Source organism: Conger conger, chromosome 4, assembly GCF_963514075.1.
Source record: "Conger conger chromosome 4, fConCon1.1, whole genome shotgun sequence".
NCBI classification, from domain to species: Eukaryota; Metazoa; Chordata; class Actinopteri; order Anguilliformes; family Congridae; genus Conger; species Conger conger.
In genome coordinates, this window is record NC_083763.1 from 67,348,116 (window position 1) to 67,374,613 (window position 26,498).

At 45.6% G+C, this 26,498-nt stretch overlaps 1 protein-coding gene across 2 annotated transcripts in view; it reads right to left on the minus strand.

The window, feature by feature from the left end:
- Nucleotides 1-176: 176 nt before the first annotated feature.
- The window catches only part of lmbr1 (limb development membrane protein 1), a 47,994-nt gene continuing 21,672 nt past the window's right edge, over nt 177-26,498 (minus strand). The window contains exons 6-17 of one of the 2 annotated variants that reach the window (XR_009708511.1): nt 24,819-24,945; nt 24,074-24,142; nt 23,440-23,504; nt 22,763-22,835; nt 18,201-18,269; nt 16,779-16,855; nt 15,348-15,425; nt 12,796-12,869; nt 12,388-12,488; nt 11,612-11,678; nt 6,161-6,322; nt 177-5,692 (exon numbers count right to left, since the gene is read on the minus strand). Coding sequence is in view for 1 of the 2 variants with exons in the window: in XM_061238126.1 (XP_061094110.1) it covers nt 5,607-5,692; nt 6,161-6,322; nt 11,612-11,678; nt 12,398-12,488; nt 12,796-12,869; nt 15,348-15,425; nt 16,779-16,855; nt 18,201-18,269; nt 22,763-22,835; nt 23,440-23,504; nt 24,074-24,142; nt 24,819-24,945 (1,038 nt within the window). In the remaining variant the exon portion in view is untranslated. The remainder of the gene's footprint in view (nt 5,693-6,160; nt 6,323-11,611; nt 11,679-12,387; nt 12,489-12,795; nt 12,870-15,347; nt 15,426-16,778; nt 16,856-18,200; nt 18,270-22,762; nt 22,836-23,439; nt 23,505-24,073; nt 24,143-24,818; nt 24,946-26,498) is intronic. The other variant, XM_061238126.1, reaches the window with a different exon arrangement.

Genomic DNA, 26,498 nt, shown 5'->3' on the forward strand with positions numbered 1-26,498 from the left:
GCTGTTGAACCACTCCCGAAAAACAGCGAAGATAAGCCTTATGGAAACTCGGGGAAGACAGTTGAATGGTATGCTGAGTGGGGGAAAAAGGCTGAAGATTTCAGGACCAGGTCTTAATATTGCTGGAAGTGCCAATGAACAGGAAAGTGTGAAAGCACCCTCACGTCTGCACACTGTCACAAGTCACAAACTTTATTGTAAACTGAAAATACACAACGTAAACTAATACAAGCGTTTCAACATTAATTTTTTCCAAAACAACAACAAAAAAAACCAACAAAAAACAAAACACACATTGCAACTGGGAAATGAGTATCATAAAAAATACATTCACGTACGTTGCAAAACAACATGCAAAAAAACGGACGACGACAGCTGCTCTGTTTCACAAGCTGTTCCTCTGACCTCTAAACTACAATGAACGAGAAATACTGTAAGGCAACCAAATCTGTTCATCAGCACAGAACAGCCCCTGACTCTGTCCAGTCACAGAGGTAAACGTAAAGAAACTGCGAGTGTGACTGTCCGTGTACTTTGGGAGGCTGTTGCCCATTACCCCGTGCATCTGCCGTAACGGCTTGCGTCTGTCCGTTACGCACAGTAACGGCTGGCTATGTGCGGTATCCGTGGTTACCGCATGCGGCTGGCCGTTACCATGCATATCTGGCCGTTACCGGGTCAAATCCCCTCCAATCACAATGAGCCGAGCAGGTGCGTGAGAGGTCAGAGTGACATTTAACAGAGACATCTCCATCCAGGGAAGCACTGAGTGGCCGTTTTCTCAAGCCACGGAATGAACGTTTTGGTCGACGCTTTACTTTCACAGTATTGCTTTGCCACATTGAGAAACCACAAGGTATGGGAGACGACACTGAAATCACAACTGCAAAATAGCTACGGAGCATGACGCAAAAACACTGACGGTGGGTAAAGGACACTGGGTCAAAACACGTAATGTCAATTCTAACATTTCCCACTGTTATGGATGGTAAAAACATATGTGAGGCTTCCAAAATACGCCCGTGATATATGGGTGCAACAACGCAAACCTCCCCCACCTCTTCAGATCCCTTACTGGATAAGTGTGACTGGCATCTTCCTTTTACATCAAATGGTTCCATACAAAAAGCTTCTTGTACAAACATTAAACAGGAAATACAACTGATTGCATATATTTTTTAATTCCCTCAAATATTGTCATGTTCATATGATACAAACCACCAAATAATGCACCACATAAATTGAGAACCCACCCAAGAGTCAAAATGACTAGCTTTCATGCTTTCACATTCAGCGTGATATTTTCAGATTTTCTCTTTCACATTACAATTCTTGTTTAGGCAATTCACTTTTTAAAAAGAAGACAAGTTTGGATATGGTGCCTAAAAAAAAAAAAAGCAGACCTCAGTAGCAGTTTGGGTAACAAAGTGTAAAAGTGTAATCAGTAACTTTAAAAGAAAAGGCATGTGTCAACCAAAAGCAAACTACTCAAAGCAAATATTACTGCTAGCTCATCAAAAAGCACATATTAGGATTCAGTCAAAATCTCTCATGTGCCCCTTTGTTACGTTCGCCTTTTGTCCCATAATAGAATTAGGTAAAATACAGAAAATATTGAAAGCAAGTAACGGCAATTTGCAAGGAACATATTCCCTCAGTATTCACCAGCCAGTGCCAATAGTCGAAATTTTCATTCATATCGTCACATTTGTTTTTTTTTTTATTTGTCACGAGAGGGTCTCACAGTGAATCTGTCATTAAAAACAAGCGCACACATCCACACAAACACGCACACATGCATGCACACGCATACGCACACAAAACAGGGAAGTTCAGAATTAAATGTCTGTGAAACCGTCCTTATAAGGCATATAGAGGTGAATTCTGAGAAATAAAGACAATCTCAGTAGTAGAGAATTGTACAGGCTTATCTACAATGGACACTCAAAATAGGCCAAGTACAACAGAGCCAACAATTAACGCCTCAATGATACAAAAAGCACTAGAGTATGAAAAACCTAAATAAATGTGTATATATATATATATATATATATATATATATATATACACACAGAATATCATGTACAGTTGAGAATTATTCACCGGAGGTTACTGAAGTTGTTTTTATATTGTTTACTCCGTCCGAAGTAAACCATCTTCATCGGGAGTTTCAGAAACGTACAGCCGGGGTCAAATTACTGTCTTTCTACTATTCAGTTAAAATCTATTTTCCATCAGGCAAATTTAAACAAAAAATCTTTTGGTTTTTCATTTAAATTAGCTTCAATGGTCATGTCTGATGGCTATAATGAGGAACTGAATTGGGGTGACTGTCCTCATCTGTCTCTCTCTCCAGAGTGTATGGGAATGTCTGAAAACGCAGAGCTTTAATGAGTGCAGAGAACCTTTGGCAATATACCTGGTAATATAGTTGGTAATAAAGACCAAGATGAATCAATTTACAGGATCACATTGGCCTCTTAGTATCTTCATAGTTTCAATGTTATGTGAAAGTCACGCAGAAAAGAAATCTTGACTTAAAAAAAAAAAAAGAGAGAAAGAAATCAACAGAATTACTGTCTAAATACCACTGCACAAATGTATCCTCTGGTACTTACAGTACTGCGCTGAACGTGCTATTATAATGTTCAGGATTAGAATAACCTTTTAGCTGCATTTTCTTTTTATAGTCTCAATTTGTACGATGAACAATATGTCTCTCGGGACTTTTTTCCAGGGCACTTCACATCTTTGTAACCAAACAAACATTTATACAGAGTAGACGAAAATACAACATGTTCAGTGGTATGAAAAGATGTTCCAGAAGACAGCTTAGATTATTGGGCTGGAAAAGGGTTCTCCAATCATGTTCTTTTTCAGAGGTGCTTTCCCCCTTAGGTAAATAAACTGTAACCCATGACCTTTTACCATGAAACAGTAACCCAGAAAATGTTTCACAGTTACCACAAATACTACCAATTTGTGATTTATCATGTACAGGGAGGGTCATTTCTACCATTTGTGAGAGAGAGAGGGAGGAGAGAGCAGAGGAGAGGAGAGGAGAGAAAGCATAGAGAGAGCAGAGTGAGAGATCCTCGTGAACGATCTGGCTTCTACCTGTTGAAATTGACAGTTTAAAATAATGTTGCACTGCAGAAACTAAGACTAACTTGGGACTATACAACCATGTCACTTACTGACAAAAAGAGCCCCAAGCTAGCCAAGGTACAGCAAACCAATTTAAATCTAATGGACAACAAACATAAATAACTATATATAATAATTATTACTACGCACACTCATTTAACTCGTCTGAAAGTAGAACTGAGCTTAATGAATTTTAAATTGATTGTTAAGAACTGCAGGGTACATGTTGTAGCATAGGTCCACACTTGGCCTTAAACTGCCCAATTGGTCTTTGGAGAGACCTTTGTGTCTACCACCAAAAATAGCTGCAATGGTACTCTTGGTATGGGTATTCTAGCAGTATTCAGTGTAGATAAAGACATCTTGTCAACGTTTAGAGTTCAGTCAATAAAGAATATGGGCTAGGCTATGTGGACTAATTTATCATGAGATCATGCCAGTAAAGGGTCCTTTGAGTTGTGAGCACCAACTGATAAACTCAACTTATTAAACTCAAATTATTATAACTAACTATATCAAGTTGAATATTCCATACACTAACAATGCATTTATCTGAGGCTGTGTAAGAGCATTTAGAAATCCTCAGCAACCGGCTGACCCCTGACCCCGATCCAGAACATCAGTCAAGACCTTTTTTTTTTTTTTTTCAGTTTGGAAGATCGGCTAATTATCTATGGCTCTTTTTTTCCCCAAAATGTTCAGCTCTGCTGCTGTGCAAAAATATAAGCATTTAATAAAAAATAAAAAATAAACGCTTTCAAAAACAAAACACACGCACACACATGTACACATGCATCAACTCCTTTTCCAGTAGGAGAAAATCTCTTTTCCCTTAAACAAGTGGCTTTCCAGTCACCTGATTAGGACTCTGAGGCATTAATCAGTATTACAGTTGTGCCAACCAGGGTTCTGCCTAGAATAGCTCTCAATGCCTCATTGCTGCCTGCTGTCAGAGCAACACCATCAATTCTGCAGGCCAGCCCTGCGCCACACTGCCTTTAACAAGACCAGCAGCTACGCGCAAGCAGCCTCTAATGGAGACCCAACTTTGCCAAAACGGGGGGTAAAAAAGAAAAGAAAAGACAGAAACAGAGAGGGATGAAGACTAGCAAATGTGGATGCCCTTCTCTAAAGTTAGCGCCATTTTCGGTAAATATGACTGATGTTCCACTTGTGTCTTTTCGTCCAAAATTTCCAATATTTAGTTTAGTTTTGTACGCTTTGTTCTGGATGTTTGTGGTGGCCCTGTAGCAGTGAGGGGTTATGTTCAGCGTCGACTGGAAGATTAAGACCTAGATTTATTTGACATCAGTGTCTTTCGCTTTAAAAAAAAGAAAGAAAAAAAAGGCAATTTCAGTCCTTTTTTTTCTTTACTTTTTTTTTTACCAAAAAAAAAAAAAGCCATTATATACCTGTACACATTTTATGGTTTTCAAATAAGGCATTGCATTTAGAAAATTTCCAGAGTGAGAAGGCAGCTCTGAACACGAAAATTCTCTTAATCTATTCCCAACTTTAATCCCGGTCCAAGAGACCATCCCTAAAATAGCGCAAAGCTTCACATTAACATCGTGCCTAGCTGTCACTGCACATGCTCAGATAGGACAGGATACCAATCTGAAGGCATGGATTAGCCAAGCTGATACCACCAGGTTAATTTCCTCATGTCACACACACACACAGAGGAAAATCTCTATGTGGTGTGTGATGGGTTCTACCACAAAACTGCAGTCAGTTTTATGTCAGCCATGTCATCTCTTAGGTATGTTTTTATATTCTATCGTTATGCCACTGATGCTCTCCACCACTGCGAACAAACATTAAGAAAAGATGTGTGCGGTAACTATGCATAAGAGTAAAAGTTTTTTTGTTTTTTTTGTTTTTTTCGTAAAATGTACATAAACTATTTACACGTTTTCAGGGTAACACCATGAAGTTCTTTCGATTGACAAAAAATCACACAAAGAGCAAAGAAGTTCTGCAGTTGGGTGTCGCTTAGTAACTGGAAGGTGAAGTGTGTGATAGTCAAGAAACGGAGGACAAAAACGGTAACAAAGAACAAAACTACATCAGACGGGCCAAAGGACTGAGAACAACAAACTGCCACCAACTGCCATCTGACAAAAAAAAGCGCGAATGTGGAGAGAGGTGTGTTCGAGAAGCTCCTCTTCAAACTCCAATCCCAGAACTTCCAACCTGCTTCCGTAAACAAACCGCCCGGTAACAAACAGGAAGTGTTCAACGCGGTCTGCAGGACGACCTGCGCTCGGTTGGGATGCATTCTGAGTGGAAAGGACTCAGAGCAAAGCTCGGGGCGGCTGTAGACGGTGGCGGCGGACGCAGTAACGGCTTGCAGGCTTCGGCCTGCTCCAGACAGGAGGGGAGGAGGGGGATGGAAAGCGATGGCCGCCGCGTCGCTCCCCCGTCTCCCGCCGCCGATCACCGGGCGCGTCGGCTCCTCACAGGGATTTCTGGTGCCCGTTCGCCGAGAGCTTGGCTGTCTCCGGGTCCGTGGGGCTGTTTGAAAGGTGCAATTTATCCAGACCTGGGCGAGGAGAGATAAGGGGGAAATCTCATTTAAACCTTCATTTAACCTGGGCTGCGGGGGTGCGGATCGCTGGCTCCCTCTGACGTTTTCCGGAGCCGTGGCTACATCAGGCACGGCGGACCTGTCAGAACAGGCTGCCGAGCTCATTTCTCCCTGTCACACGTCGGTCCAAGGCACCGTCGGCTCACCGCAATTTCATTCACTTTTTGTCACTCCGGGTCCGAGTCTGACAGGAATCAACACTATCTCTCCGCAGCAACCGCGTCGATATCACAGCAGACAGCATGACCCAGCTCCCTGGCAGAGCCCCGGTGCGGTGCGGTGCGGTGAATTCTCAGTCGCACCCTGACGTTTGGTTAATTAATACACCGTCCCCATGTCCTGAACGGCTGCCACACTGAGCCCACTGAGTGCAGGCAATAAAAATTAAATTATACGCCCGGACTGAGACGCGCAGAGCCTTACCTAAAGCTTTCAGGAGCGCTTCCCTAACTGCCGAGGTGAACTTTCGCACCAGACACAGCGTTGTCACCACCGCGAAGAGCAGGTTGTAAGACAGGACGATGTAGAAGTTTCCCAACCAGTTAAATCTCCCAAAGTCTCCAAGAAGATCGAACCTGGTAATTCCTGTGGAAAAGTAAAGGAAAAATAATGGTTATGAATGGAAACCACTAACTGTAATGCATTTTTTCGATTTCATATTAAATGCTTCTAAAAATCACTTGGAAATCCAAATATCTTGAATTCGACCCATTAGGTACCTCATCATGAAATGTTGCACTGGCACAAATTCATGACAGTATGATGTGAAAATAATAACCTAGTAATGTTCTGCAACAGGCCCATCTTTACGCAAATGTCTCGGTGCACTAGTGAGTACAGGCATGAACCCAACATTCAGGTGCCTCCGCCTCACTTGTTTTTAATTGGCCAGATGCCATGGCAAATATAGCCTTTACTTGTAGCAAAACCTCTTGTTTTTCCCTGAACAAGTTGTGGGGACTGGACACACCTTTCTACTAGTTCAAATGTTCTTGGGAATCCTGTCAAATTGGGGGGATTTAAAAACAAGCATACGGGAATGCAGACTGGCACCCAACAAAGGGAGCTTAGACACAGCTGCTGCTTCCGCCCGAACCGTCTCCCTCTTCCAAAGGAGCAAAGTATTTACAAGCAAAACACTTCATCATCAATACAAGCAGGGGAGACAAGGGAGCCACCGCAGAGCTTGTCTGTTCCTTCAGCCTCACTCCTCTTCCTTAAAGCCTGCATCTGACCAAAGTTAGCGAGCAGATTAGCACATGGAGAAAGGGTACAGAGTGGTCCGGGAGAAGAACATACATCCTGACCTCACAGCTCGATCAGAAAAAGCACCATCATTATTGCCAATCGGATACTCGTCAGTTACTTTATCCACTCGAGTCACGCGAACAATAACAACGCCGCAGTCAGAATGCGAGTGCCTGGTTTTGGCCCTTTTTCCCCTTGCCTTTGCTCCACTTAATCACGTTCTCTCACAGAAAAGCTCCGACATAATGGAGCGGGTCACGTGGTTTCGGCTGGCATGCGAACTGGGGGAAAATTCTGCGGCCACGCCTTAAACACCGCGAGCCTCAATGGGATCCCAGTCAGCTGCGTACACCTGAGTCAACTTCTCCAGTGCATATTTCAAACTCAAACAATAAGCAGGCACAATCTTGCAGGTTTCGGGCCACAATGCAGCAGCTTGTGCCGAGCGGCTTGCCTGGAGATGGCGGTCGATCCGTCACTGTCTTTCGCACTGGCCAGGAAGTCGTGCCCAGCTTCGGATTAATCAAACCAACATCGCAACCTACCTCCCCCCCACCCCACCCTGCATACACGCACCCTTATTCACAGCATTTTCGAAATGCTCGCAGAGACTGCTTCTACACGCCCCGAAAGCACAAATGTCTCATCTCAACTTGCGCAAAATGCTCGACTTCCCTGTGTACACAAACCGGAGCATTTCCCTTTTCGCCAACCACCTTATTAAGCCGGCCGCCAAAAGGCTATTTCACATTTTATTACATGGCAGAAAGGCAGTCAAAAGGTGGAAGACGTGCGTGGGTTTCTCCGGTTTTGTTAGCAGAAAGAGCCGTTTGCAGCAGAGTGAGGTGGAGATGTGGAATGCGTGAATTTTCTCCGCGGCAATCCGCTGCGAGAAGACCCCTGCACTCCCGAACAAGGAGCCCCGCTGACAGAGATGGAAAAAGGTTTTGAAATGCGTGCTCCTTTGAGCAGGCCACGGCCTCCATGCTGTGACTTAGCGAGACTCGCCGGGTTTTCAATTTAAAACCATCTGTCACAGAGGATCACACACTGCCTGCAGAGCCATCAACACCCTATTGTTTCCTATTTATTTATCCTGGGCTGTTTCTACACTCCAGTCTGAGTAACCGGCCCTGGAATGGGCCCGATACTTCAGCCCCACTGTCACAAACGCTGTACTACATGCCCTGCAGCCTACCTGGAGCTGAAATAGTCACGACATAATTAATAATAACAATAAATAACACAAGCCGTGATCTCCAAATCATCATGAGTGACTGGTATTCTCTGCCCTTGAGTCAGTATGTTCTTCCACATGGTGAAAAAGCTCAACCGACCAGTTACAAAGAGCCATAAACCATTAATCAAGCAACATGCTTCACCCAGGTCTTCCAGGAGGCCTGGGAATGCATCAGCATGGTACAGAGAGAAACATGCCAAAGCTTGGACCGGACTGCAGGCAGGCTTGGGGCAATAGTGGTACTGGTTTCCTTAGTTGTACTTTTTTTTCAGCTGACAATTCTTGAGTTGAGTCTTGATTCTTGTGCTCGACTTGTAATTGTAGGTTAGTAACAACATTACTAGAGGTACAACAGCAAGCTAAAAGACACAGAGACCAGCAGTATGAACACTACACAGCAAGCTGAATAAATATCGAAATAAGTTGGGGAAAATAACAACTGAAATACACCGATGCCTCAAAAAAAGAAATAATAATAATAATCGGTTCTCTCATTTGGACCTCCATTCGTGTTTAAAACAGGCCAAGCACCTGTTGGTCTCACTTTTGAGAAAATAAATTTCCACCAGTCATTGGACCACGATTCCAAAACCATGGTGCCATCATCAAATTACTTAATCGATTCGTCAATCTATAAAAATACATATTTATAGCCGCCCCGAACATTACGGCTGCATCGCAGGCCTTTAGCAAAATTGCTTGTGCAAAGGCGGAGGATTCAATCAATACCGCAGGATTACCTTACAACAGTCTCTCCGCCAAATGAATTTCTGATCGAAAGGTTTTGATCTCAGTGGGCTTCAAGAAAATGGCGATAACGGGATCACCGAAAAAGTGTTTGTGACAGCATTTCAGAGATGCCATCGTTACCCACCTGGCTTTGGAGGACGAACACAGAGCGGGGCCACTCCACGAAAGGGCCTCCGTAATGGATTTTAACAAGGTGCTTTTAAACCCATCCTTGGTACGACTTCTCTTTTTTATAGGCCCGTTTTGCAATTTATGAATTTAGCCTTTCCCCAAGGAGTGATAAAGTAATTATCAGATTATTACATCACTATTAAACTCTGTACATCGGATTTTATCATTTGACCATGTTCAGCATGCCAATAATAACCAAAGGCGCAATTCTCCTGGTGGCTTTCTTTTACAAGGCATTTGACCAAGACTGGTTTACACAAAACCAAAATGGCTCTCGTAAACCTTAAAGGTCTGTATAATGACCGACAGGTTCAAATCTGACACCTGACTGACTTCTGGGAGATTCAAATCCAGGCTACACTGGACGCTTTTCCAAAAATAAACCTTCAGTTTCACCCTTAACCGAACTTGCTTGGGTTAAGGGTGAGAAAACAAACCGCCCCCCCGAAAAAAGAAAAAAAACCCCCAAAAAAACAGCAACTTCATTTTCATTTTGACAAAGATCGATTCACTAGTTTACTTCGAGATGAGGACTGAACAGCCACCCCACACACACACCTCCCCCACTGCTATTTGCCTGGAATTCTTTCCAATATCCTTTTGACTGAGAGAGAGAAAAAATCTCCAGTGTACACTGTGACAAGTTAATTCTCTGTACAAAGGCCAAGCAGTAACACTCCACAGTTTACCTTTCCCATCACACTTAAAAACACTGACGTTCCTGCAGACGGCCTTTCACATGCGGTGAATCTTGTTTAATGTATTTATCCTTTTTCATCTATTCAGTGTCAGCAGGCAGAACCTGGGAGGCCACGCATGTTGATATTCTGTAAAGCCCCTTGTGACTCACCGTGTTCCTCTGCGCGCCGCTCAAAAACTATTTAAACAGCTGCGTCCGCTCTCGCATTTATTAGCCGTCATTGTGGACGGTGCCATCCTGTCATTTTCCCCTCATTCTCTCTCAAATCTCTATGGTAAACTATTAAAGAATCCCACTTGTTAACATTAACAGCTGAGTCCTGCGGTTGCCTTTCAGCCGTCACACTCAGCTTGCTGGAGAGACAGCTCGCCGCTTGCGTTTGCATTGTACAGATAAAGCTCCTATCAGACCCGAGATTTCAGGCTTGGGCCTGTTTGGTTGCAATTGTGCAAAGTACGACGGTGAACCTTCAGTGCAGAATTTTAGACTGCCTACAAAGCTGACTTCAAACATACATACTTTTAACTACGCGATGTGAAAATGACATCTGCTTATCAAACCTAAAGCAGAGTACATGTTAAAAGCGTGATACCCTAGTTGCGTTGGATGCCATAAATAACTAACTGCATCACATATTCCCCAACCACAAACATTAAGCAGCACTGTTTGACAAATGCCTGTGATCATCATTACATGTTCTATGTTTTTTATTGTAGCATTTCAGAGCATATGACTAATAAACTTCCGGTAGGTTTCAAGGCAAGAGATGCAGAACTAGTAGGGCAACCATGTGGTTTCCAAGCTCATTGGTTGGGCACATTGAGCATTCCTTCAGACACATAGGCTGATGAAGTGTGTTGAATGTGTGCTGAATCAGTGAATGTCGACTAACCAATCGGCATTAAAAAAAAAAAAAAAAAAAAAGGTGAGGGCCATATTGCGCATGTACAGGATCAGCCATGTTGAGGAGGAGCGAATGCTGGAGAAATGCACACGCGTTTCGAACATATTTGGCACCTATATTGGGCAGAGCTTATGTCTCCAGGCAACAAATAGTATTTCAAGCAAACCTAGACACAACGAGCAGTAAATCTGCCAAATTAGGCAAGGAAACGCTGTCAGACGGTATGAAAGCTGAGCCTCGCGACCACACTGGGCGTGCCTGGGAAGGGCACTGCAGCCACACCCCAGTCTGGGCACACACTAGCCAAAGGTGACTGATGCATGATACATCCGGAAAATTCGGGGCTAGCTGGTTAGCCTGGTCAGTTAGCTCCAATACACTGAGCATAACCACCGCCTTTCCTTTCTACTCTCTGTCACAAGGCTTTTATTGCTGCAACACCCAATATATGAATATTCATGCTCTTGAATTTGCAGTGCCCAATCAGATTTCATGGTGCGGCACACTGTAAAGTCACATTTCTCCCACATACACCGGGCCATACAGACTCCTGGGACAAAGGGCCACAGGACCGTAGACACTGGGCATGCTAGTTTTGCATGCAAAACAATCGGCTTTCAGACATTCCAGCATGAAAGTCTGAAAAGAAAAATAAACAAAGCAAACCAACAGACTTTAACTAATTCTTACTTACTGGTGTGCAGTAATGCTCAACCTCTGACTAAACCTCTGCTAAAAAAAAACATTGAGCAATAAATGATTTAAGTATTTTGGCTTGATTTTTCATATGCATTATACTTTAATTTTCAAGAATGGCTCTGATTCTGAATGATTCTGAAAGACAAGCAAAGAAATGCTTACCCAGGGTTCTGGACATGACTGGCAAAGCTGAACTGAGCACAAGGATCGACACGCAACATCCAATGATCTAACAGAGAGGAGAAAAACAAGGTCTGAATACATACAAACATTAATTAGGCTTAGCCATTACATTTTCTGTTATACACCATGCTAACAATGAGCCCTCAGGAGCAAGACTAACGAACAGCACTTGTCATTATCATTAAACACTGTAAAATGCTGAATTAAAGAACATACAGGTCCAATGTACTGACAGAAAAAAAATTCACTAACTTAATTTAAAAATAATTCATTTATATCTAAAATCTATCCATCTCTGTGGATGTAGTGCCTACATGGGTGATAATGATAACAAAGAAAACACACACACACACACACACACACACACACACACTTCAGTGTAAATAGATTCCACAGATTGTGCAATTAGTCCTTCTGAAGTTGCTCATTACCAGGTTCTTTCCTTTGTGGACAGGCCCTTTCACTGAATGGTCACGGCTAGTTAACAAGCGCCATGGTCTCAGCCCATTAACAAATGAATGGCCAAACAGAAAACATCCTTTTCCCGCCCTTACAGGCCGCACCAAGATCTCCCGGCTCGCGCTTACGCAACACGCAAACAAATATTGGTCAGATCAAACGAGCCATTCAGAGCCCACTTTACTCAGGACGACAGACGTCAGAGCCGCTCTGTGTGAAGAAGGGGGGGGAGAGGGAGAAGGAGAAACAAAGGAGGAGGGAGGAGGAGGGGGGGGCAGCGGGCACCGCGGGCCTACCTGCCCTTACCGTTGTCATGGTGGTGTCGTCCTTCCTCGGTGTGAGGCCTTCAAAGAGCCGCAGGCTGTAGAAGCCCACCACGGAGGACACCATCAGGTAGCTGTGAGAATCAAGGAAAAGACGCCTGTGTGTGTGTGTGCGTGTGTGTGTGTGTGTGTGAGAGAGAGAGTGCGCGTGTGTGTGGGGTGGGGTGGGGGGATCCTGCTTCATTTTGCGGCTTCACCTCCGTGTTCACGCTCCCTCAGATTTATAAAGAGAAGGACAACATAAGCGCTCCCTCCCTCCCTCCCTCCGTCACATTTCTTTGGAGTCCGTCCCTCAGGAGAATGACATCGTCTGAACCCCCCAAGCACAGCAGCACTAACCCGCATGCACGTTTGTTTTGTTTTTTGTTTTTTAAAGGATACATCATCAGAATGATTTCTACAGCGGCCTGGACCACTCCAAAGGTCGATAAGGATGCGTTTCCAATCCCTGGTTCCTGAAGCAGAGAAATAAATAAAAGAAATACAGTACTTTAATTGAATGAATAAATTCCATGTCAGGGTTTCAGAACTAATTCAAAGGTTAGAGTGGACGCTATTTTCATCACACCATGACTACAGAGCAAGGGCTACATGTCAACATGAAGATATGCCTTTTTGTTTTCCAAACACCATGGAAGATAAAAGTAAAATAAAGGACACGAAACTGAAATTGTTCAGAAATATAATTTAAGGACCTTTCATAAAATACTCTTTAAACATGGTATCCTCCACACTAACCTGATAGGCAGAATCCAAATATATTGGATTAAATGAGAACTGAAATGCATGAATAAATGCCTTTTTACATTCATTTCTGGCCAGGACACAAATAAACAGGTGTTCAAACAAAAAGACATACGCCTTCCAATGAAAGGGCGTGCAGACTGAATGCACGTCCGTAAAGAACACCAAAATAAAACCAAAAAAAAAAAAAAAAAAAAGGTTTGGTAAACACTGCGGAGTTTGTGCAAAAAACCCCCCCCAAAAAAACCATCCAAAACCCTTATCTGTGCTGTTAAGTGATAAATATTTGCTTTTGTTGGGGCCTTCTTGGCACTAGCGCTGTTTACATTACACAACTTTTCACTTGGCTTCAGGGAACGGCAGATTGAGAAGGCGCATGGATTCTGCACACGGGGCTAAACCGCTTTTGAAGTGCTGTATCTACACCGAGCTAAAACTTCATCACCAGCGCGCGGGCAGCATTAAACGCGTTCTTTACGCGCGTACACACAAAAGAGGAGCGAAAACGACAGGTTTTCTCATGCCTTTATGCAACTGTCATCCCTCTACTTACAGTAGAAATCAAACGGGAGAGCAGTCTCTTTCAGGGAATTACCGCACAAGACCCGATGTCGTTAATAGTGAATACGAATCGGGGTTCTTGAAGCTTTCTCATTACGTTCTCTTAAGCGAGGGGGGTGGGGGGTGCTGTCACTCGGCGTTGGACGTCGGAGCGCTACGTGCCGCAGTGCGATTGAGAAACGCTCGCTGTTTGTTGGTTCTGGGATTAGCGGGCTCCTGCAGCTGCGTTGGGGCAGAGCCTGAGAGCAACGTGCAGCGCGGCGGCACTGAACGCCAAGCCCGGCCGGGCCCCTTCAGGTGCGCTCCGCACCGCGCTTTCATCTGCCCCGGGTGCTTTAATGAGGGATAATGGCACGACAAAAAAAAAAAAAAAAACTAATAATGGATTGGATTCCGTTTTAAACCTGCCAAGCCGTGAACTGACAGGGCTCGACGTTTTGCGTCAAAAGGTCAAGTGGGAAAACCAGCAGTTTTGCATTGTTGTCGGGATGTTTTATGAAATATTAAAAACACGCCTCATTTCTGGTGCCAGAGCCATATCGCCACTGGGCCGGCTTGTAATAACAGCTTTATTTCCCATTTTAGCGCTCTTTCATCGAGCGGCAAAATCCGTGCGTGCCTTCGCTTTTGTGCAGGAGTGCTCGCAGATCTCCGCGCTGCGATCCATGGGACCTGTACGCCCGCTCCTTTCCTCAAACCTGCCGGGAAACGTCCCGCCTTCAGCACACCGCAGGCTGTGTGCGCACGGCTACAAACACAGCGCCACATGTTGGGTTAAGATGCTTATCGCAGGGATCGGTGTATTGATTAGCTTTAAAGAGGACACCTCCGACGTCTGACGGGAGATCAGAGCCGTGGAACGCGTCCAGCTCTTCAAAAGTGTAAACCATTTAGCAGGCTGGGCTGTCAGGAAGCTGACACCCAGGCATGACAGGGGTAATTTGGGGGATTTTATCGTATGTGTCATGCCAAAGAAAATAACTTTTAAATAAAATAATTGGAATGTAGAGGGCGGTCACCGCAAGAAAAAAAAAAATGAGGTGAAAAAAAAAAAAAAAGCATGAGAAACAAGATCTATTTTGTTGCCTTCGTAAGAAGAAAAAGATATTGTAACTATCTAAATAGCTATAAAAATGTATGGTATCTACTACGGAAAGATGACTTGCACCCCTCATTAAAACAGCGGGGGGAATGCAATGCTCGCACACGGAAGGAAAGCCAGGCCTGGATCTTCCCTGCCACCTGGGTTGAGCAGTCAGTGAGGTGAGTTTAGCGGCAGGGGAAGAGCAGCTGATTCAGTAGCGGCCCCGTTTCATCTGCACCGCACTGTGAAATGACTCTCAATGAACGTCGGGGGGGGGGGAAAGAGAGAGAGAAGGAACACGGCATGGCAGATAAACCCCGTCGGATAAGGATCGCGCGAGCGGCGTTTAGCGTGCACCTGGACACAGCTGGAATTCGCTTTATCGTGCGGCGGGGCTTTCGGGACAGAGTGTTCACGTCGCGAGGCAGCGCTCAGGCCTCCGCACACAACCGCCGGGACAAAACAAAGAAAATAAGAAAGAAAGAAAGAAAGAAAGAAAGAAAAAAAAAAAAAAAGAAGTAACAGGACTTTGTTCCCAACTCACCTTTGACCCCTTTGGCATCGCAGTTTCATCCACTAATAGGTACAGGATGTTGAGAGCAACTATAAGCACGGAGATTGTCTATGGGGTAAAAAAAAACGTGAAAAAGGAAAGTTTGCATAAATCGGCAAAAAAGGGCATGTCATGCAAGGATAAGTTCTAGAGAAAATAAGGATGGAGCAACTGGATCACTGCTCGATGCAGAGAGCAGAGGTGTGGACACACACAGGTCTGACACCGCAGTCCAGCTACGACTCACTGAATTAAAATGATGCACATGATCTAATTTTACCAATGTCTAACATAAGGTAACAAAAAAACCCAATAGGTTTTTCGTGATGCCTCTCAAACAGTCATGTCCCACATTCATAATTAAATTCTTTAAAATATGACTACCAAGCTCACACTATAAGCTTCACGGTAATATCCAAGGATCTAGCATGAGGACTAGAGGTGGGCCCAACCAGTTCACTTTGTCATACTGCCTTCTCCACGAACAGACCATTAGAAACATCTCAGGAGACTCTGGAGTGGCTCAGTCAGTGAAGACTCCTGCTACTAGCGCTTACTGAGCCCAATTAGCCTAGACATTGTCAAGACAAGTCGCTAACAGTATATGACTGGGATTCATATTAGAAGGACACAACTGCATCCCTCCTGTCTGGTTAGGGACTTAAGTGTCCAGAGGTACACTTATTATTGCTGCAAAGGTGCCCTCTATCTCCAACTCCCCAAGTGACCAGCCACAGATGAATCTCTCCCTCGATCTGTGCTAGCTCTGCTGTAGTAGTCTGATTAGCGCTAGCTCTGCTGTAGTATGATGATTAGCGCTAGCTCTGCTGTAGTATGATGATTAGCGCTAGCTCTGCTGTAGTAGTCTGATTAGCACTAGCTCTGCTGTAGTAGTCTGATTAGCGCTAGCTCTGCTGTAGTAGTCTGATTAGTGCTAGCTCTGCTGTAGTATGATGATTAGCGCTAGCTCTGCTGTACTACTCTGATTAGCGCTAGCTCTGCTGTACTACTCTGATTAGCGCTAGCTCTGCTGTACTACTCTGATTAGCGCTAGCTCTGCTGTCCTACCCTGATTAGCACTAGCTCTGCTGTAGTAGTCTGATTAGCGCTAGCTCTGCTGTACTACTCTGATTAGCGCTAGCTCTGCTGTACTACTCTGATTAGCGCTAGCTCTGCTGTACTACACTGATTAGCGCTATCTCGGGTGTGGTACCCTGATTAGCACTAGTTCTGCTGTAGTACCCTGATTAGCACAAGCTCCATTTCACTACTCTGATTAGTGCTAGCTCCGCTGTGGTACCCCGATCAGCGCTAGCTCTCCAGAAGAATCTGGGCTTACTCCCACCTGACTAAATGAGCCAGTGAGGATGCAAGTGGGGCATCAGTGCAGGAAAACAAGAAGGTGATAATACGGTCGCTTACTGTTCCAGTCAGGAGTATTAACATGACAATGGGGTACAGCAGATTCTTCTCCCATGCTGAAGCCTTCTTCCGCCTCTCTGCAAGGAGCAGCACAAAGACGCTCTGTTAGCCCCGGCGAGGGCCCGGGTTCAGCGGCACGCCGAGACGCGCGGCCCTCCCGTCAGCGCGCACACACACACAAACACACACACACACACACTTCCCCCAGCTCTCAGTCTGAGGTGTATCGCGTGTGCAACAGGAACTTATCTCCAATCGCTCCCCCGGGGGGGAAGAGATATTATTGATTGCACAACTGCTATAAATTAAACACTTTGTCTTTAATTAGCCACTCATTTAAGGCCGTCCTTCGCAGGAAGGACAATAATGCAAAATAAGATGAAAAGAAACTCGGGAGAAAAGATCCGAAATGATTTATGTATGTATCAGAGTATCGAAACTAAACGCTATCAACACTCCCTCTTTTCATACACAAACAGAGCACAGGTAATTCCTCATCCAGTCACTCCGCACCCCAACATCCTTATCAATGCTCGGAGTAGCAGGGAAGCAGACTAATAATAACAATGATGTTGGCACATATTTTCAGGAAGTCCTTTGTTGTTTCTTATCAGATTCAACACACGAGAGACAAGAAGAGGGCCAGGAGGTTTAAAACATGTAGAACTATTAGCTTAGCAAGCACAAACAAGAGGCAGACTCCGGCACGGGAATATCATTGTGCCTCTGGAGGTCATGCTGCCATTTCATTACACTGTACGCAATACCAAGGTCGAGGGCAGTCATTACCCATAATGCACTTCAATGTCACATCGCGCCAAATGAAATTAAATGAGTGAAATATGAAATGGCACACAGTGCGGAACAGATTGGGCGTAGCGTGCACCTGCATGGTAAAGACATACACACACAAACGCACACATGCACAGACGCACACACGCGCAGACACAGACGCACACAAAAGCAGCGGTGCTGGCAGACGCAGCCCCAGTGAGGCTGGGCGCAGTAGCCACCCCAGCTGCCTGCCGCGGGCCCTGCCAGGCATATTCCATATGCACAATGCGCCTTAATTAATGACATCACTAAAAGGCCGGCTACAATAAAGTTTGCCTCTTGTCCAATATCCTAAGTGCCTCTGCGCCTCTCTCCCACTCCCTGAGCTTCTGCCCACACTGCACTTCATTAATAATAACCCAAAAAGATTGCAAAGACTAATCATCTAACAAAAAAACGTCTGGTTCCTGTCCAAATGTAGAATTGAGACAGAGAAAGGAAGGAGAGGCCAGAGCTTAGTCGGAGCGTTTGAAAGGAGCCCCGCTCCAAGCAGGGTCTCAAGCGGCCGCGGTGACGGATATCCCCCCAGACAGCACAAACATGGCCCCGCACAGGAACACTGCCCATATGGAGGATCGGCAAGCTCACCCAGCTTATTCTTCTGACTCTGAACGCTGTCCAGCTCCTTCAGTACATGCTGGGAATGAGAGAGTGACCCTGGAAGAGAGAGGAACACTTAGAATCATTTCAAACTGTTAAATTCTTCAAATCAAGATTGAAATTGTTGTTTGAAAAAAAATATATATGATGCAGTTGTTGATCCCTGCCACCCCGAACAGCTTCTTCCTTGTGGAGACTTTAAAGAATCCAAAATACAGAAATCATTCCAAATAAAGCACCACTTCAAATAATTTACTGAACAATGTCATTTCACATTCGCAGTTGCTTATTAAGAGATCCCATCAAACTAATAATCCTGTTTAATACACAACGGTGTGATCCCAAACAGGTAAAAATAATCTTCTGAGTCAGTGCTGTCTAGCGGACGGATTTGCGTGCTTCAACTAGTCGGGAGAAAATAGAAAGGGATTCTCCAGGAAAACCGCAAAAGCAGCTCATTTAAGGTTAATTTATCTGTTTTACTCTGTTTTTCTTCCAGCCTTGACGTATGCTCAGAGTCCTCAAAGCGAAGGGAAAGAGTATCTATTTGCACACCCTGGGGTGATTGGCAGATCAAGACCAATTAGTTCAGTGTTACACTGTTACTAGCGTGCAATAAATATAAGATCTTTCATCTTTGTTACAGAGGTGAAGAACCAATAACTTTGATCAAAAAAGTTTTTTTTTTTTTTTCATGCTGCCACACCCTGTCTGCTTGGATTTAGGGTAGGGAGGGAAAAAAAACAGACTTGATCCTGTTAGCAACCTCATGCCTGTCCCAGCCCTTCAATTCAGAAAAAACCCTGAACCCTCCAACCAAAGGGTGCAACAATGGAACAGGAAATGTCACTGTTAGCTCAACAGGACTGGGCTTTTCAGCCAAACAGGTAGCAGGTATGCCTCCAATGGCCCCAAAGGCTGTTGTTCAGACGGTGTTAAACCCAGAGAAAGGTTTTTAGTGGGCCGAAACCAAGCGCAGAGCTTCAAACCATGTGCCTGTGCCCAATTCATTTTCCCTGGGTTTTTTTTTTTTATGCTAATTGACTTTTTACTGAGAAATTTAGATGAATTCTACGCTCCAGTTGCTCCAGTAATTGTCACAACAACTGCTTTTGCAAAAACACGTTACCTGAGGCAAGATTACAGGCAGCAACAAGATCAAAAGTCCTATAATAACAACATAACTGAACTTTACTGCCATTCACTGTTGAACTTTTATATAAGGCAGTGATACAAGTGTAACACAAGTATAACAGCAGACCACAATCCCTGTGTTAATGTGTGTGTGTGTGTGTGTGTGAGCGTGACCATGTGAGTGTGTGTGTGTGTGTGTGTGTGTGTGTGTGTGAGCGTGAGCATGTGTGTGTGAGAGAGAGAGCGTGACTGAGTGTGTGTGTGTGTGTGTGTGTGTGTGAGCAAGAGCATGCGAGTGTGTGTGTGTGTGTGTGTGTGTGTGTGAGAGAGAGAGCGTGAGTGTGTGAGTGTGTGTGTGTGTGTGTGAGGATCATGTTAAGTTAACGCCTCTAAGAAAAACATGTCTTTTTAAATGCAGCTGATACCCGGGCACGGTCACTGTGTGGCAGAGGTGTTCGGGTGTGGTGCACTGCTCCAAACTGGCCATAGGGGGCAGCAGTGAGCGAAAGGTGCGACTGCTGCTCTCCTGGGTCAGGGGAGCACTGGAGAAGACTACTCACTGCTCTGTGTGCACACACTGCAGCTGTGAAGAGCTATGCAGTGCAGTAGAGTTGTGCTGTATGCATTTCTCTCTCCATGACACTTGTAGACCAATCCCTCAGTACCGGAATTATACACGGGTCCAATTAGAATAAGGTGCCTGACTGAGTTATGAACATTTGCATCAAGAAAAAAGCTAAACTGAATGGTGTATACAGATCACTCCCATGTAAAAATATGATATTAGGAATTTTCTTATGGTCCAAAAATCTGAATCTATGGCTGGCAGGAATCTCCAAATTCAATGATCAACACATGTCAGTTAGAGTGGACATTTGGCCCACACCTTCAACGTTCAACCAATATGACTTTAACACACAATTTCAAAGACAACCCAGTATCTCACAATATGGAAATTACAATACCGAAACATTCATGAAATTGATGGGATAATCAGGTCAATACTGTCATAATTGAAATAAACACCAGCTACAGTAACGGCTTCACTTACAACATAATATTGCATAGTAAACAGAGACATCTGGTGGAGAAAGATTAGGTTAAAAACGAGTCCTCAAGGAAGGATTTATATTAGCAATGCAGACAAAATATCCCAGCAGAATACAACTGAGGGATGCCTTATGTACTCAAACAACAAGAACTACTTTAAGATCGACACAGTTTGAGGAAAGTGAGCCAAATCACACTAGAAATCAAAAGACCAAATAACCCCAGCACCAGAGGAGAGCAGTGTACAAATATCAGCATAAGTCAAAATGTGTTATCCAGGTCACGGAATCATAAAATATAAAAGCACTCTTCGATCATTTTTAATGGGCAGAGAGAGACCCTTCCTTCCCCAGCCTAGTAAGAGCAGCCCAATTCCTCCTCAGAGAAACCCAGGACCTGTTTCCCACGTCTGAAGTCACTTGGTGCGACTTGTGAACTATCCCTGAACTTATTTTCCTCTGAGATCAGAGACATGTTACGGAACTGAGGTTTTCACCTGTGTGTGGTCACAGGAATGTGAGGAATTCCCGATAAGGAGCGAGGATGTGAACCCAGCAGCCCCTCCGCTGACTGTGCCACCCTGAACTCCACCAGGGCAGCCCTACATGAAATATGCATGGCTCCGGCTTTGTTTCCCCAAAAAATGAAAACAAAAAACACTAAATCACAGTGGCGTACACAGATCAAACGCTCAAAGCCGCCCGACAACAGATTACAGTTATTTTATCAGGTGTTGGAAGCGCTATAGTTTGCCGTAAATGCAGATACGGAACAGGCTCCCATTGAGAACCGCTGTAGCCTACAAACCGTAACGCGATCAGCGCAGAGATCTCACTTACCTCCCTGCTCTGAATACAGAGTCATCTCTCTATTTACTCGCATCTGAACACTTAGCCTCTCGCTTGACTTGATATTAAAGTATGTTTGGCTGCCCTCCAAATATTTCCAACATTGTACTTCTTAAAGGCAGTGAGAGGTTCTGCTCCTTGGGGAATACAACACGCTGCTTATAGGAAGCTGGAGCAGTCAAACATGTCTGCTTGACCCTGTGTCACTTTCCTATACTGGTAAGAAGCACTGAGCATTTATCAGCCCATCTCTAACACCAAAACAAGGTACCACAACACTGGCATTGAGGACTCTCTTCACGTAATATAAAAGGCAGCTAATCCAGCGCGGTCACACAGGCAAAGGGCCTTGTTCGGTTCCCTGGGAGAGTTCACTAACGCATAAGGCAGAAATGAAGAGGTGGAGCACCCTGTCCATTCAGGCTGGTAGCCCAGCTCTTCATATGAGAGGGGAGTGGGGAAGGAGCAGGACATGGAAGAGCAGGAGAGGAGTCGGATAGGAGAGGAGTCAGATAGAAGAGGAGTCGGATAGGAGAGGAGTCGGATAGGAGAGGAGTCGGATAGGAGAGGAGTCGGATAGGATAGGAGAGGAGTCGGATAGGAGAGGAGTCAGATAGGATAGGAGAGGAGTCGGATAGGAGAGGAGTCGAATAGGAGAGGAGTCAGATAGGATAGGAGAGGAGTCGGATAGGAGAGGAGTCAGATAGGATAGGAGAGGAGTCGGATAGGAGAGGAGTCGAATAGGAGAGGAGTCAGATAGGATAGGAGAGGAGTCGGATAGGAGAGGAGTCAGATAGGATAGGAGAGGAGTCGGATAGGATAGGAGAGGAGTCGGATAGGATAGGAGAGGAGTCGGATAGGAGAGGAGAGGAGTCGGATAGGAGAGGAGTCGGATAGGAGAGGAGTCGGATAGGAGGGGTACGTGCAGGAAAGGAACCAGCCCCTCAGTCTTTGAGCTTGGCCTTTGATGCTCAGGAGAGATAACTGGTACACTTGTCCACATCTTTTCAAGTGTTGCAATACCTTGCTGACATTTTGAATAAAAACACATTTTCAGTAAGGTGGGGTGAGGTTGAGGTCAGGCTGCATCAGATCCTATGGCTGTCTGCTGCACATTTCCACAGCTAGCTCCAGACCCCGCCTCTCCTCTGTATTAGTATGGATTAATCCCCGCCAGGGCAGTCCAGAGGTCAAACAGAGAAGCTATCGGTCAGAGTGCCACCCTTCACAGGAGCGCACAGCACTGCAGACAGCGGCGGAAAAGCCACGAGCACGCGGTAACTCATCCCGCAACGGCGAAACCTGAAAACGTTAGCGCCGTTAGCGCGCTAGCGCTCACGCGGCACGTTTCTGCTTCTGTCCTGTTTATCGGCGGCAGTCTGCCTTTAACAGCGTCTGTGACCGCACGAAACAGGGACATCTCCCGAAAGAGGAGGAGGGAAGGTGGTTTTTCAGGCTCTGTGAGGTAGCCTCTCTCTCTCTCTCCTGTAACATGGGCCTACATTTACACTGACGTACCATTTAATCTCCTCTGAAGGGCTTCCTCCTGCAAATGGATGCAATAAATTTGTTCGTCCAGGTCTTCCAGGATCTGGAAAATAAAATGGCATATAATTACAGGCGGGCGGGAGGCCTGTAAAAACGGCAAATGAAATTGACTAACGACTTACCGGCGGAGTCCCTCCGCCCGCGTTACAACCAAACCAGCAGTGACAGGGGATGAGTAATCCCCAAAACTCTAATGTGTCTGACTGGGGGGGGTGAGTGCGTCTTTCTGCCAGACGGCCACAGCCAGAGTTGCTACGCAGTCTGCTACGCCCGACACCGTCCTCCTGTCTCAGATAATACGAGCGCTACGAGCTCATCTTCCTGTCGCGGTACCCTTATCAGAGCTCGATCTGTTTACCCTCTTCAGCGTTCAGACAAAAGGAGCTTTTCTGGGCCCGAATTATGCATGTGCCTTAAACGGTTACTTCCCGACTAGGGCCCCTGTCGGACGTGTACCTACCTCCGACTCTTAAGAGTCTAATGACGGCAAACAGGGCACTATTGTGGAACATATGGGTTTGTGTTTCACATGACAACACAAGCTCCCCATTGTCTAGATGTGTGGCATTGTGCATTATTGGACTGGTATCACAGTGAGAGGGTGGTGGAGGTGGAGTACTGGGGATATGAGCTGATGTCGTACTTACAGTTGGCTTGACGATTAACTGGCCCATGACAGTGAACATCCGGGAGAGCCCCACTGGTGTGCACACTGCAAATGACAAACATCCGGTCAACTACCCGCAATATCGCAAATCACCCGCCTCAAAATACAGTCCAGTATGGCCTATCGCTACAATATGTTAAGATGGACAGATCAATGCAATTTAACTGTACCCCAATCTATTATAACGACAATAAATAGCATGAAATAGAGGAGCACTGTGCCAATGCAACACAAGTCACACCCCAGTCAGTTCTGTAACAAAATGACACAGTAGAAAACCGTATTTACTCGAATGTCACTATAATACAAAACACACCTACATCTACTAATGTGTGAATACTACAAACATGAAACTGTGTACCACCTTGACCACATACTACGATTAAAAATCTGATTCATCCTAATGACTGTAGTGTAACAGCATGAAAGTACATGTGGTGCACATCTAACCCAATCAACAGCATAGTAACATGATTCCATGAATGGTTGGGTCCTAGTTCAAAGTCGAATGTGCATGACATGAACGGTCTTGTCAATCTAAGGCCTGTTAAACTAGCCTAGATACTGAACATCAAGGCCAGGACCATGTCTGTAGAATAAGACAGGACACTTACTCAGAAGAAGCAATCCTCCCATTAAGGATATACAGGAATACAAGTAGGGCAGGTAGAACTCCCAGAGGTCTGAAATAAACACGTGTTTAAGTCAGGTTACTGCTCACAGGCACTTTCCAACATACAATCATGCACGGCAACAGGAAGGCTGATTGAATATCCAACAGCTGATTGGACAGAAATAACTGATGACATGATAACTTAGAGGGCGGCACGGATGGTGCAGTGGGTAGCAAGGAGGTCCTGGGTTCGAATCCCCGTCGGCCGGGGCCTCTCTGTGTGGAGTTAGCATTTTCTCCCCATGTTTGCGTGGGTGTCCTCCGGGTACTCCGGTTTCCTCCCACAGTCCATAGACATGCAGGTCAGGCTGATTGGAGAGTCTAAATTGCCCGTGGGTATGAGTGTGTGAGTGAATGGTGTGTGTGCCCTGCGATGGACTGGCGACCTGTCCAGGGTGTATTCCTGCCTTTCGCCCAATGTATGCTGGGATAGGCTCCAGCCCTGCGACCTGTTCAGGATAAGCGGGTTAGGATAATGAATGAATGAATGATAACTTAGAGATGTAACGCAGGTAACTGGATAATTACATAGTACCACACAAATACAATACAATATTCTGAAAAGGCACATGAATATTTGCCACCTACTAACATCAGCCATGCTGTTTATCCCTCAACTGAAGGGCGAGTTGAGTTCAGAATAAAGAGTGAAATGATGAAGGGATGGAGGAATGAAGGGCCCTCACCGTACAGTGACTCCAAGCTGGCCGCATCGTTGTCGATCAGGGCCGAGGCCACCCACACTATCCCCAGAATGAGCAGGCCCAGCAGGAAGAGCATCACAAAGGTCTCCAACACACGAGCCTTTATGCCCTGGGAGAGACAGGAGCATTAGAGAGCGTTAGGCTTAAACTGAATACTTCAGAGGATGCCTTTAATACCACAGAGTGGTGCCGAGAGGACCGCCCTGTACTTTGCTAGACGTCTTTACTGGCATGCTCAGAATACCCGTATCACAAACTCCCAGCTGAACTAGCAAGGAGAACACTGCAAAACCAAACCAGGTAACACAATTACACTTAGATAAGATAATACATGTGACTATTGATCGCCAAAGGGAACATTTATTTGGTATCAGTAGCACTGCTGTGAAGGGTATACCCACAGCTGTCATTGCCATCTGCAGAATCAGGTGTCCTGTTGCTTATTTCTAGAGCTTTTGCTGCTGCAGTTATACTGGGGTGCTTTGCCTCAAAGTACAGGCTAAAGCTTTGTCCTGTCATTGAACACCCCTCCAAAACAAGCCATTTTAAATTAGCCCAGGAGATCCTGAAGAGCAGCCAGCCAGACCAATAAAACATACATATTTGTCAAATCATGATCTCTGTCCTATAAACTGCTAAAACCATTATTCACATGACCGTACATAAGAGGAGAGCGGGTTTCATACAGAACATAGTCAGTACAATATCCAACAGCTTGGAGCTTGTGTCGATTGGCCTGGTCTGTGGGTATCAACCGTTTTCACCCAATATTTCCACCTGTACTGGTGGCTTCACCATTATAATGCAATGCAGCGAGACAGAGCGCGGCACAATCAAACTGCAATCCTTTACGGCAAATGGGCCAATTAGAAGCCTGGGTTGACATGCGCCGCGCCAGCGGCCCGGCCGCGGCCGTATGAAGGGCATTACGACGCGGCGTATGATTAAACGCAGTCTTCCCATCTGCTCACAATTACAACATGCTAAATGCGCTGGTGTCACCGGCGCACAGACAGGAGCGCGCGGTAATCTGTTTCTCTAGTTAGAGCCGGCGAGCGATTCGTAAGGCTCCCCCCAGCAGTCTGCGGAAAAGGCCATTGCCCTGGAATAGATCACTTCTTATCTTAATAAGATAGCGCTGCCAGTGAGAACAGAGTGGGGCTACGACCAAGCAGGCTGAACGCTGTGTGGAACAGGCGGGCTGAACGCTGTGGGGAACAGGCGGGCTGAACGCTGTGGGGAACAGGCGGGCTGAACGCTGTGGGGAACAGGCGGGCTGAACGCTGTGCGGAACAGGCGGGCTGAACGCTGTGCGGAACAGGCGGGCTGAACGCTGTGCGGAACAGGCGGGCTGAACGCTGTGGGGAACAGGCGGGCTGAACGCTGTGGGGAACAGGCGGGCTGAACGCTGTGCGGAACAGGCGGGCTGAACGCTGTGGGGAACAGGCGGGCTGAACGCTGTGCGGAACAGGCGGGCTGAACGCTGTGGGGAACAGGCGGGCTGAACGCTGTGCGGAACAAGGCGGGCTGAACGCTGTGCGGAACAGGCGGGCTGAACGCTGTGGGGAACAGGTGGGCTGAACGCTGTGTGGAACAGGCGGGTTTTCGCACTTGATATCGGGAAGGGAAATTAATCTCAACAATCTTCACACTGTCATATAG